The sequence below is a fragment of the Mesoplodon bidens genome (assembly GCF_964165515.1).
Source record: "Mesoplodon bidens genome assembly, chromosome: 11".
Lineage (NCBI taxonomy): Eukaryota > Metazoa > Chordata > Mammalia > Artiodactyla > Ziphiidae > Mesoplodon > Mesoplodon bidens.
This window is the reverse complement of record NC_138167.1, coordinates 39,402,581-39,416,351: the sequence shown is the minus strand read 5'-3', so window position 1 is coordinate 39,416,351 and position 13,771 is coordinate 39,402,581. Positions and strand designations below refer to the sequence as shown.

The following is a 13,771-nucleotide window of genomic DNA, read 5'->3' as shown; positions in this document are numbered from 1 at the left end:
AGGTAAAGAAATTTGAACTTGGAAACACAATTCCTGGGTTTTAATTTGGGTTCTTCCACTTACAAGCTGCTGACCATAGTTTTATTATTTAAATGTTGGATCTAATTACACACATTCTGCATATCTCACAAGTATAGCTGAGGTAGAATCAGAGAGCATACTGCCCTGTCACTCTCCAAAGCATGTTCTTGGTTCCTTCTTGTCAGTTTTTAGAAACCCTATTACAAATATTTAATACAACTATTTGTATTAATTTGTATTAGAGGTTTGCAGTAAGTATTTGTACTCAGAACTCAGTGTTCCAGAAACTTACTACTTAACCAATTTGCAATACTGTCTCAATTTACATAAACTGGTAAATGCAGAAGAATTCCTACTTCTACAGATCCTAAAATAATGCAGAATAATGCCCAGGCTAAAGGGGAAAGAGAGGTATCAACAGTTTGTATAAATCAATTGAATTTACTTTTTAAACAAACATTTGTTTCTGTTGCCAGATAGTACCTTGGCGAGCTATAAGAAGTAATTCATTTCTCAAAGATGATACTCAACACTGTCATGGTGTCCCTAGAAACAGTAGAAATGTTTGACTCATATAAACAATCAGCTTTAATCCCTGAAATGAGAATATGTTTCTAGCAAAACAAAAGTTACTTATTTTTTAGTTAATACGCATGTACCTCTGTAGTCATGAAATGTGGAATGTGAGGGATGAAGAGCATGAAATCAATGGCATGAATTGATTACTCTTTTTTATTATTTGCATAGCTTTGAAAGAAATATTTCTGGGAGACCTAAGATTATTTATAAATGACAACTTTTTTAGTCTTTTCACTCTATTCCACTCTGAAAGAAAGTATTCACATTTTAAATGCACTCTTGCCCACAAGGAAGATATTTATTCTCTATGTGTGTATATAAATATAGAGAGGTTAATTTGTTTGTGGAATTAAGTGATTGTAACTAAGAACGAATGAATTCTGTCCCAGTTTCAACCTATTCTATGATTATTGCAACAGAAGTAGAAGTTCTTGGTTTTATTTTTGTGTTTTAAAAAGAAAGGAATATGAACCTGTCATGTCTCTCAGGTGTCCAGTTATGAGAACCTTCTTGTTTACGTGCCATCCTATTGATAATAATTATTAAAAATTACTACGTGCTGTTGCATTTTTAGTTCTGCCATTTTCACTTGAATGTACATTTTGAGGAGTAATTTCTTTTGTGAATGGCATAATGTGTTTGTTTCTTCCTTTTTTTTTTTTTTTTTTTAGGTTTAGGTCTAGCCTTCAACCTGCAACCCGCCTTAACAATCCTTGGCAAGTACTTCTATAAGAAACGGCCTATGGCGAGTGGCCTCGCAATGGCAGGAAGTCCTGTTTTCCTAAGTACGCTGGCTCCTTTCAATCAGTACCTCTTTAATACTTATGGCTGGAAAGGAAGCTTCTTGATTTTGGGAGGTTTATTGTTGAACTCCTGTGTGGCTGGGTCCCTTATGAGACCTGTTGGACCAAAACTAACTACTACGAAGTCTCAAAATAAGGTTGGTGTAAGAGAGACTGATTCAGGCATGAAGAAAAGACATAAGAAGAAATCAATATGGGCAAAAATTGATAAGTATTTAGATTTCTCCCTTTTTAAGCATAGGGGATTTCTGATATACTTATCTGGAAATGTCATTATGTTTCTGGGGTTCTTTGCCCCCATTATATTCTTGGCTCCATATGCTAAAGACAAAGGAATTGATGAATATTCTGCAGCTTTCTTGCTGTCTGTTATGGCTTTTGTTGATATGTTTGCCAGACCTACTGTAGGATTCATTGCAAACTCCAAATTAATCCGACCCCGAATCCAGTACTTCTTCAGTTTTGCAGTTTTGTTCAATGGAGTGTGTCATCTCTTATGCCCGTTGGCTGAGGATTACCCAAGCCTGGTGGTGTATGCTGTATTTTTTGGCCTTGGATTTGGGAGTGTTAGCAGTATCCTCTTTGAAAGTCTCATGGACCTTGTTGGTGCTCAAAGATTTTCCAGTGCTGTGGGTCTCGTCACAGTTGTGGAGTGTTGCCCAGTCCTTCTTGGTCCTCCTCTTGCTGGTAAGAATATTTCTCATCACGGAAAGCAAAAAGCATAAAATTAATATCCATTAGCCAAGACTTTCTTTGTAGTGTAAAATGTGGTTTGTAATAATAGATACTAATTGCCTAAAAGACTGTGGTATGTTAAGTTTAGCCTTTACTATGTGTTTTAAATTTTCCTAATTAGTCTATTTTAGACAAAAATTTAATTCAGAGCCTGGAGTTATGAACTTAAGAATTTAAATTAGACTGATAATTAGCATAATTTTCAGGTTTTTACCTATGTCAACTTGTTTTGTGTTTTTAAAAAAGTGTCATAAAAATAAAATTCCTTTTTATTTTATCATTGATAAACAGATTTCTCTTCTTTTTTTATTAAAATGAGTCAAAAATTTGAAGTAATGCTCTCAAAAGGTCAAAAGTCAAGATCTGTTTTCCTATTGGTTATATTAATATGGAATTTGTTACATGCTTAAGGAAGGAATACTTTTATAATATCACTAATTGGAATACATGAATAGGAATGCAAGAATGAAGGGAAGTTCATTCAAAGTCATTTTCTTGATCAGATACTTATATTCCATATTTATAGCAATTACCTTTAGATTTTAAGATCTAAAATACTGTCCGTGATGCCTATAAAAAATCTCTATGCTAAATTATCTAGTAAGGATCCTGAGTAAAGACATATGTATAAGTTCATTTTTGAAGTTAAGACTTTGTTTAGTCTTAGATTTCAATGTTATAACTATTAAATACTTTTTGTTGTCCAGTCTTTTTCAGTAATCACTATATAGCATTGCTTTAGTTAATGCTAAATGTAGGTATTTACTTAGACCTCTTGGCCTGCCCCATAATGGTCACAATAATTGCTGGGCTAAACATAAGTTTTTTTCGTGTATTTAAAATCAGTGTTTAAAGTCCTCCTACATGACATCAAGGAATCATTTTGAAAGTGGGAAAATTCATGCTTAAATTGTTAATCTTAAGGCACCATTGACATTTACCTTTTGCTTTTCAATTTGGTCAGGAATGAGTGGTATAGTTGTTGACTTTTTCTGTCCACCAAGACTGTCCTCTGGTATCTAGTACAGATGCTTTGGGTGGTATATCTCTCATTATAGATATTCCAGGGCACCAAAACAGTTTTCGAAGTGAATGAAGCCAGTAGGTCTTATTCATTTTGGCCAATATATGGCTATCTTTTCATACAGAATTAGTTTTACCAAATGGGTTTTAGAAGCCTATTCATTACCAATAAAATTCTTAGTATCAACAGAGAAAAATTTATTTCACCAGCCATGGTGGGATGAAAAAAAATCAAGTCAGGTCAATAGGCATAGTGGATGAGTGCTATGGAAATGAATGAATCTGATTTGGCCATTTCTACCTGGGCTGGGACCTATTTTAATAATATTTACATCAATTTCAGTATCCTTGAGGGCTTATTTTGTTAATATTGCCAAACTATTGCACCAGTGGGATCAGTGGCAGTAATTGATTTGGGGCTTATTGTTGAAGCTCTCAGGCTATAGCCATAACAGAGTAGCCATTTTTTTTAATCCTGTTTCTGCTTTCTGTTATCCCTGATACTCCTTGACTTTTAGACTGGCTTTTCCTCTATAGCATTCAGTCACTACTAGCATGGCATCTGGCATATAGTAGGCACTCAATAAATACTTTCGAATGAATGCGTGTTGTTGCAGTTACTTCTTATACAGTTGCTGATGCTGCTACTAGTCTTGTTAGTACAACAGAAAAAGGCAGGGAGAGCATGATTTTTATTTTTATTTTTTTCAACTCGAACTTCCACTGCTACATTCAAAAAGAGCTGAAACTTTAGTTCTGGAAATCATATCGGCTTTCTTGATGATGCTAAAAATTCCCAAAACATTTAGAAAGTATGTTGATTTGGCAATACAAAGTGATGATATAATTCTGATGGGGCAAAAGACCTAATGTTTTTGTATTTAGATATGTAATAATCATTGTATGAATAGGAATATTTGACTAAAGTTAGAATGGAAAATTAAATTACACAATTTTTGTTTTGTTTTTTATGTATATATCGTACTTACTCAAATGAACCCAAATAAGTTCATTCTAACATTTACCTAATTAAAGCAGAGAACTTTGTTGAAGTAAATAATTTCACAAGTAGCTAAATTTAATACCAAGCCACTAACTAGATTCTAGTCAGAGTGATGGAAATACTTCTCTTTTTTTTCTTTTTAATTTATTTTATTTTTTTATACAGCAGGTTCTTATTAGTCATCCATTTTATACACATCAGTGTATATATGTCAATCCCAATCACCCAATTCATCACACCACCATCCCCACCCCACCGTGGCTTTCCCCACTCGGTGTCCATACGTTTGTTCTCTACATCTGTGTCTCAACTTCTGCCCTGCAAACCGATTCATCTGTACCATTTTTCTAGGATCCACATACATGCATTAATATACGATACTTGTTTCTCTCTATCTGACTTACTTCACTCTGTATGACAGTCTATACATCCATCCACATCTCAACAAATGACCCAATTTCGTTCCTTTTTATGGCTGAGTAATATTCCATTGTATATATGTACCACATATTCTTTATCCATTCATCTGTCAATGGGCATTTAGGTTGCTTCCATGACCTGGCTATTGTAAATAGTGCTGCAGTGAACATTGGGGTGCATGTGTCTTTTTGAATTATGGTTTTCTCTGGCTATATGCCCAGTAGTGGGATTGCTGGATCCTATGGTAATTCTATTTTTAGCATTTTAAGGAACCTCCATACTGTTCTCCATAGTGGCTGTATCAATTTACAGTCCCATAAACAGTGCAAGAGGGTTCCCTTTTCTCCACACCCTCTCCAGCATTTGTTGTTTGTAGATTTTCTGATGATGCCATTCTAACTGGTGTGAGGTGATACCTCATTGTAGTTTTGATTTGCATTTCTCTAATATTTAGTGATGCTGAGCAGCTTTTCATGTGCTTCTTGGCCATCTGTATGTCTTCTTTGGAGAAATGTCTATTTAGGTCTTCCGCCCATTTTTGGATTGCATTGTTTGTTTGTTTTAATATTGAGCTGAATGAGCTGTTTATATATTTTGGAGATTCATCCTTCGTCCATTGATTCATTTGCGAATATTTTCTCCCATTCTGAGGGATGTCTTTTCGTCTTGTTTATGGTTTCCTTTGCTGTGCAAAAGCTTGGAAGTTTCATTAGGTCCCATTTGTTTATTTTTGTTTTTATTTCCATTACTCTAGGAGGTGGATCAAAAAAGATCTTGCTGTGATTTATGTCAAAGGGTGTTCTTCCTATGTTTTCTTCTAAGAGTTTTATAGTGTCCAGTCTTACAATTAGGTCTCTAATCCCTTTTGAGTTTATGTTTGTGTATGGTGTTAGGAAGTGTTCTAATTTCATTCTTTTAAATTTAGCTGTCCAGTTTTCCCAGCACCACTTATTGAAGAGACTGTCTTTTCTCCATTGTATATCCTTGCCTCCTTTGTCATAGATTAGTTGACCATATGTGCATGGGTTTATCTCTGGGTTTTCTATCTTGTTCCATTGATCTATGTTTCTGTTTTTGTGCCAGTACCATATTGTCTTGATTACTGTAGCTTTGTACTATAGTCTGAAGTCAGGGAGTCTGATTCCTCCAGCTCCATTTTTTTCCCTCAAGACTGCTTTGCTATTCGGGGTATTTTGTGTCTCCATACAAATTTTAAGATTTTTTGTTCTACTTCCCTAAAAAATGCCATTGGTAGGGCCTCCCTGGTGGCGCAGTGGTTGAGAGTCCGCCTGCCGATGCAGGGGATACGGGTTCGTGCCCCGGTCTGGGAGGATCCCATATGCCGCGGAGCGGCTGGGCCCGTGAGCCATGGCCGCTGGGCCTGCGCATCCGGAGCCTGTGCTCCGCAACGGGAGAGGCCACAACAGTGAGAGGCCCGCATACCGCAAAAAGAAAAAAAAAAAAAAAAAAAATGCCATTGGTAATTTGATAAGGATTGCATTGAATCTGTAGATTGCTTTGGGTAGTACAGTCATTTTCACAATATTGATTTTTCCAATCCAAGAACATGGTGCATCTCTCCATCTGTTGGTATCATCTTTAATTTCTTTCATCAGTGTCTTATAGTTTTCTGCATACAGGTCTTTTGTCTCCCTAGGTACTTTTATTCCTAGGTATTTTATTCATTTTGTTGCAGTGGTAAATGGGAGTGTTTCCTTAATTTCTCTTTCAGATTTTTCATCATTAGTGTATAGGAATGCAAGAGATTTCTGTGCATTAATTTTGTATCCTGCAACTTTACCAAATTCATTGATTAGCTCTAGTAGTTTTCTGGTGGCATCTTTAGGATTATCTATGTATAGTATCATGTCATCTGCAAACAGTGACAGTTTTACTTCTTCTTTTCCAATTTGTTTTCCTTTTGTTTCTTTTTTTTTCTCTGATTGCCGTGGCTAGGACTTCCAAAACTATGTTGAATAGTAGTGGTGAGAGTGGACATCCTTGTCTTGTTCCTGATCTTAGAGGTAATGCTTTCAGATTTTTACCATTGAGAATGATGTTTGCTGTGGGTTGGTCATATATGGCCTTTATAATGTTGAGGTAGGTTCCCTGTATGCCCACTTTCTGGAGAGTTTTTATCATAAATGGGTGTTGAATTTTGTCAAAAGCTTTTTCTGCATCTCTTGAGATGATCATATGGTTTTTATTCTTCAATTTGTTAATACGGTGTATCACATTGATTGTTTTGCGTATATTGAAGAATCCTTGCATCCCTAGGATAAATCCCACTTGATCATGGTGTATGATCCTTTTAATGTGTTGTTGGATTCTGTTTGCTAGTATTTTGTTGAGGATTTTTGCATCTATATTCATCAGTGATATTGGTCTGTAACTTTCTTTTTTTGTAGTATCCTTTGTCTGGTTTTAGTATCAGGGTGATGGTGGCCTCATAGTATGAGTTTGGGAGTGTTCCTTCCTCTGCAATTTTTTGGAAGAGTTTGAGAAGGATGGGTGTTAGCTCTTTGCTAAATGTTTGATAGAATTCACCTGGGAAGCCAGAATGATGGAAATTCTGACTAAACAAGTAGGTCTATTTCAGAATCACCTGGAATATGCATATGATAAATAATATGAATTTGTGTATACTAAATTTTGCCAGTAATAATTATTGTTAAGAATTAGATGCCTGCATAAGCAAGAGGCAAAACTAAGTATAAACAGTATAAACTGAAGCATGTTTAAAAGTCAGTAAGCTTTGCAATTATATGGCACCAGGCTAGTTTTTCAATGTTCTCAATAATCAAATGGAACAAAAACTTTCTTCCTGATTAGTTTGGCCTTAATAATTTAGATTCAGATAAAGTGAAAAACTGTGATTAGCCTAAAAAGTGACACGACACTTAACCAAGAGGTTTGGTGAAGCCATTTTAAAAAGTAGTTAAGAATACAAGATGCAGACAGACTGGTTAGAGCCCAGATTCTGCCACTCGCTCACTGGCTACGTAACCATGGTCAGATTACTGCGTAGTGATCTTGTAAGGATTAAATGCAAAATTACAAATAAAGCGTTTAGCCTAGTGCTAGGCATAGAGAAAGCATTTAGTAAATATTAGCCCCACTAGGAACCTTATAAAAGCCTCTGAATTTGTCCTAAAGAATGTAATTTTTCCTCTTTATCAAAAAGATAGTAAATGTGGAAAGGTTGAAGCAATCTCAATATGTATGCTATAAATCTATTCATATACATGTTTACATTTGTAAATACGTATATGTATTTCTACACATGTAGGTTTAAAAATGTATCTCACACATTTATGTATCTATGAATATACACAAAAACACATATATACCTAGTTTGTCGTGGTTGTACACTTTTATTGAGGGTAGTAATTTTCAATAAATTTAATATACTGGTAATATAATGCAGAATGTGCCTGCAAATGCCTTTACTATGCATATGTGGAAGTCATAATCTAGAATATTTTTTTCTTTATTAAACTCTCATTTAGTATTAGCTTAAATAAGAAATAGGTATGCAGTGTGGGGAATAATTTGTTTGCAAATGTTAACATTTTATGGCTGATGTATTATGCTGTCTTAAAAGACATTCTTTGTCTCTTAGGTAAATTGGTGGATGAAACTGGACAATATAAATACATGTATGTGGCCTGTGGAGCTATTGTAGTCCTAGCCAGCTTGTGGCTGCTCATTGGCAATGCTATTAACTACAGACTGCTCGCAAAGGAAAAGAAGTTGAAAGAGACAACGAAGAAAATACATACATCTGAGTCCCAAGAATCTGAACCCTTGAAGACATCTAAAAGTCATGACGTTAGTGTCAAAAGTATCAAAAGTCAAAAGTCAAAAGGATCAGGGGTTAATCCCTCAGAAAGAGAAACTAATATTTAACAAGAATCACACTTCTGATTTCAGTGTTTATGACTTTCTTAGGAGTATTTTTTTTAACATATTAGAACGTTTTTAGTTGAAATGAGGAGTCATAATTAAGTATGGAAAAGACATTTTCCTTAATGGCAAATTTTTAAAAAGTTTGTTTTTTAAAATTTATTTGGGCAGTTAAAATTTGAGATTATGCATATAAAGAATTCATGCAATGGGCTTATTTCCATACATGACTCTGGTTGCGGTGGTTAAAATGATTTTAAAGTCTTCCAGTGACTTCCATCTGGGTTATAGAGATCTGAATCCCAAACCACTGGTTTAAGTAGTTAGAAGGAGTATGTTCAATCCTGTAAGACTATCCTCTCCACATTTCATTTTTTATTTGATATTAAAGTGTGAAATGGAATTGAAGGAAATGAATTTTTCCCAAACATACACACACTGACTTTCACACACTTAAGAACAAGCACACAGGTCATCTGGAGAAAAAAGACAAGTTCAAAAAGAATATTATCAGTGTATTTTTTTAAATCCATGGAGAAAAAAGAAATGTGTTATATCTGCATACTACTTTACAGTGTGGATTTTAAAGATAAGAACATGGGTGAAAATGAGGGTGGCCTTAATTTGAAAATACAACTAACTGCTGCAAAAAAAAGCATATGCATATATGAAATAAATTTGAAAAACTCCATTTTAAACCATTATTTCTGAGCACTGTCCGATTTGATTCATGCATGCACATGATTTCTTTGAGCAAGACCATCAGTACCTGGTGCTAGTGAATAGAACCCTCAAATAATTTTCAGAATTTACTAATATGTAAATAAAATTAAAAGCCTAAATGACTCCTAGCAATGAGCTGCCTATTGATTTTTAAAGGATTTTAGTTAGTAATCCAGAAAGTAATAACCAGGGACTTCTTTTAACCAAAATCAATCCAGACTCGCTGTTATAGTGAGACATCAAAGTGGAATCAACCGGAATCCTGGTTGACAGGCTTACATATAGGCAAAATTTTAATTTTTCCCAACATATAGTGGTGATCAGAGGGTTACTGTTATGAGTAATCCATCTGAGTAAAGCTAAGGGTGGGAGGTGCTTATAGTGAGCCCTCCAAGCTCTCTCATTTCCCTCTCCTCCATGACAAGCAAAAGCAAAAAACAGAAATCCAAACAGGCTTTTTACTCAGCCACTGAAAATATCTCATATTATAGGAAAGGTAGCACTTGAAAATTCCACCCTCTACCAATAAGCTTTCCTGCTTCCTGCGAGCATAACTAAACCAGGAGACTTAAAAACGGCTTCTAGAACTGGAGGTTGTGTATGATTTGATATATACTTGGGAAGTGTAGATTTAGTTTATAAGTTGATAGAAAGAAGCCTGCAACATGCCAACCCAGGTTAATTTAGCAGTTTCTCATTTTCATAATTGTGAAAACATCTGGGACTGAATCACTCTTGAATACAGAGGCATATGATAGATCTGTGCATTCAGAACTATAAATACCATTTTGAGTAAGTACTTTTAAACAAGAAAGAATTTATACATTAGGTAAAAAGTTATAAATATTCACCTTTATAAATCTGAAGTTTAAATTAAGGTCATGATTAATAAAAAGAATTTAGTTCTTGATTATTGAAGTAATGTCATTCTTAAGATGTCAAAAGGAATTTGCTTTTCTTCTTACTATTATTATTGCAATAGAGGCAGGTGCTATTCTTATTTCCTTTAGGATTGCACTTGGATTCCAAGCTTTTGTGATAGTTAACACTAGGGATTTGATTTGTAAACTTTAGGCACTGTTTAAGCATGTGGCTCATGTTTAGCAAGCTATATAAAATTCCATATTTCAATTAACATTCACTTTTTTACATAAAGATATTTGTATTTTTAAAATATTAACTAAAACAATATGTGCCAATACCATAGGTAAATAAATCAGGGAAAATGTGACAATATATAGTTGTTCTTAAAGTCTTGAATGAGCTATTTTCATATTATTAGTGTTTGTATTCAACTGTGACTTGTCATAAAAAGTGTGACATCATAAATTGTTCAGTAGCTTTCCAGTCTTAAATGTTTCCAAAAAAGTGCCTTGAATTCTCTGAAGATACATACTTAAATTAATATAGATAATAGACCTCTGGGACAAGTAATGATCATGGGGTTTTAGGGCTAAGGCATAGTCCTTTTTATCACCTGCTGGTGGGTGCATTCCAGTGGCTTTCTCCATGGAATGAGGTTTATTTACTTGCTGATGAGGTTCTTGTCAAGTCAAAACCAATTTGTATTTGTTCTATTGCTCTTTGATCATCTTCTTTAACTTTTCATTCCTAACACTGATTATATTAAATTGTTATAAAAGAAAGGGAAGTGAAATTGCACATTCAAAGCACATGACATGATGTATACAGTCATGCCTGACAGTAGCACTGCACAAAGTTACAAATATGTATGCATCTTAATTCCTATATATAAATGTTGAAAGTTAAATCACAACACACTTGAAACAGTGATACAAACTCACACACAGTTTTCAGAATTGTTTCAGGGTAAAATAAATGTTTCAAGTTGTTTACTCTCCCAAATCCCTTGAACTTGTTATAATATTTGTTGCTTGAACAGAATCTTTCAGAGATTGAGAAGAAAATATCAACCTAGAACATTTATTATTATAAAGTTGCCTAAATGAAGAAGAAAATATAGTTGGCTTTCTGCAACAATTAATGATTAGTCAGAAAGTATTTCTTCCCCAAGGGAATGACAGGTTTTAGATGATCAAGGCACCGTGAAGCAAAGTCAGAAACCATTAAAATACCTTTCAGTCCATTTTTCTGTTATGGAATTGTGCAGAAGGAAGGTTATCATAAACCTGGGTACCAAAATAATTCATGATCACTGGCTAGTTTAAGTATTTTTCCATTTGTGATAACAAGACTCCTCGTATTTTTCACCATTTAAACTTAAATGTTCCTTCACTAATTTATGAATGCAATATGGGATATAGACATGTCTTGACACATGCCCATCCTCTTACTTGATCCTTTTTGGAGCCAACCAGCACACATTTAAGAGGCAGTTGGGTCAGGTTCTGGTGTCCTTCACATTGGAAGACAGGATGTTTTCTCAGTGTAAATTGACATGGCTCATAAATTTCACTTCTTTAGTACCAAGTTCTAATCACCTTATCTCATGGGTCTCCCCTGGACACTAGGAAATAAGTAAAATAATTTGGTTTGATATATTTGAATGTACACTTTAACAATCTAGGTATTTTTTACTCATCCGTCTCTGGCTGTACATGGCAGAAAAAAAGACAATAAGACGTATGCTGAAAATGTAAGTTTTTATATTGATGTTATAAAATGTAGAGATATACTTAATCAGTTAGTTGAAACTTATTTTCCATCCAAAAATACCTTTAAAAAAAGACCCTCTTATATGTACAATGTTGCAGGCTTTTAATAAAATAATCATGATTGTTAGGCTCAAATTAATAGGGAAAAAGGATGTGAAGTGGGAAGGGAATGGATATTTATGTTTCCTGCATTTTGCCTATTTGATATTCAAATCGAATCATAGGTAGAGGCTATTGGCCTGATATAATGGATGAGTGAAACAAAACAAAAAACAGATATAGAAAGAAGTTCACAAATTACCCAAAGTTAAAAGGTAGTATGCGACAGAACCAGAACAAAAACTCAGGTTTACTTAAAAGCAGAAAGAGCCCCTAGGGTGTTCACTGCCATGCCACCTCCCCCTAGAAGCTGTAGATACAATGGTAGATAAAATATAGATACAAAAAAATTAAACACTATCTGGTAAACCAATTAGATTCAACTGTAATCCGTATTATGATTTATTTAGTGTTTATTAGAGACTGCATTTGCTATAACCTGAATATATAATTTCAACTTGCCTGCTTTTCTGACCAATGCAAATTATCCCATATAATGGTAATGATTATATAATAGCTGTAATTGCCTCAATGTGACTTTTTTCATAAAAATAATGAAATATTTATATGACTCAGGCATAATATATCTTCCCTGAGGTTGGGTTTAGAGGAAAAATGCTATTTTCTCTACGGATAAGTAATTGCCATATTAGCTGCTACTTATTATGACTCAAAAATAAAAAGTACTTACTGTCAAACATTATGTTCAGAATTATAGTGATTCTCACTTATAGGATTATCCCAAGCTACCAAAAATTTGTAAAAATCTTATGAGATACAAAAGATTTGGTTCATCTACACAGTATATATTTATTTGCATCATTTAATGCAACTGCCTCTACACTGTAACTAATTTTTCAAGTTTCCTGAACACCTGGATTGTTATTCTCCTTTCCGTCCCTTTGTTCTACAGAGAGAACAAATGCCATTGCTTTTGTCTTCTTCTAGACTTTTGGCATCCTTAGAATATTGCTCTCTTTAGCTCTATTTCAGATGGTGCACTTCTAATGTCATACATCTTTCACAAAGTCACTCATGCTGCATCTGGTCCTATATATTGGGTTTGCAGCAATGACCATGTTCCTGGAGTCATCAGTGTATACTTTTCGCTAAGATCACTCATCTTCACCAGTAAGGGAACTTATGTGACAAGACTTTTTGTTATTATGAATCTTCCTTATGCATGATAAATAGATAATTGAATATGACATTTAAGAATCTAGAAAAATCGATCTTGCTGTCCTTGACATTTACTATTCTGGATGTTTGTAACTCTCTTAAAGTGCCTGAAATTTTGAGAAACAAAGCTTACCATCACAGCATAGCATCATTATATGTCATCCTGTAGGCTTTTTCAATACAATTACATCACAGATACATCATAACAACTAGATTCTTGCCATGACAATTAACAATACCAAAGAGCATCAAAATCATTGAGATAAAAATTGAAATTACAATCTTTACTCATCCTACTTATTTTTTTTTTTTTTTTTTTTTTTTTTTTTTTTTTTTTTTTTCTTTTTGCGGTATGCGGGCCTCTCACAGTTGTGGCCTCTCCCATTGCGGAGCACAGGCTCCGGATGCGCAGGCCCAGCGGCCATGGCTCACGGGCCCAGCCTCTCCGCGGCATATGGGATCCTCCCAGACCGGGGCACGAACCCGTATCCCCTGCATCGGCAGGCGGACTCTCAACCACTGCGCCACCAGGGAGGCCCATCCTACTTATTTTTTAGGTTTTGATTTCTACATATTTATGTGCACGATCTCACATTTGAGAAATGCACTTAAAACCTGAAAAGCCCAATTATTAGTAATTAATT

The 13,771-nt window shown here is 34.6% G+C and overlaps 1 protein-coding gene across 8 annotated transcripts in view; it reads left to right on the top strand.

Moving 5' to 3' along the window:
• Positions 1-13,439, top strand: part of SLC16A7 (solute carrier family 16 member 7) — a 178,026-nt gene extending 164,587 nt beyond the window's left edge. For all 8 annotated transcript variants that reach the window (XM_081249827.1, XM_081249824.1, XM_081249825.1 and 5 more), the window contains 2 exons: positions 1,272-2,090; positions 8,207-13,439. In XM_081249827.1, coding sequence (XP_081105953.1) covers positions 1,272-2,090; positions 8,207-8,493 — 1,106 coding nt within the window. In that variant the 3' untranslated portion in view covers positions 8,494-13,439. The remainder of the gene's footprint in view (positions 1-1,271; positions 2,091-8,206) is intronic.
• Positions 13,440-13,771: the final 332 nt, after the last annotated feature.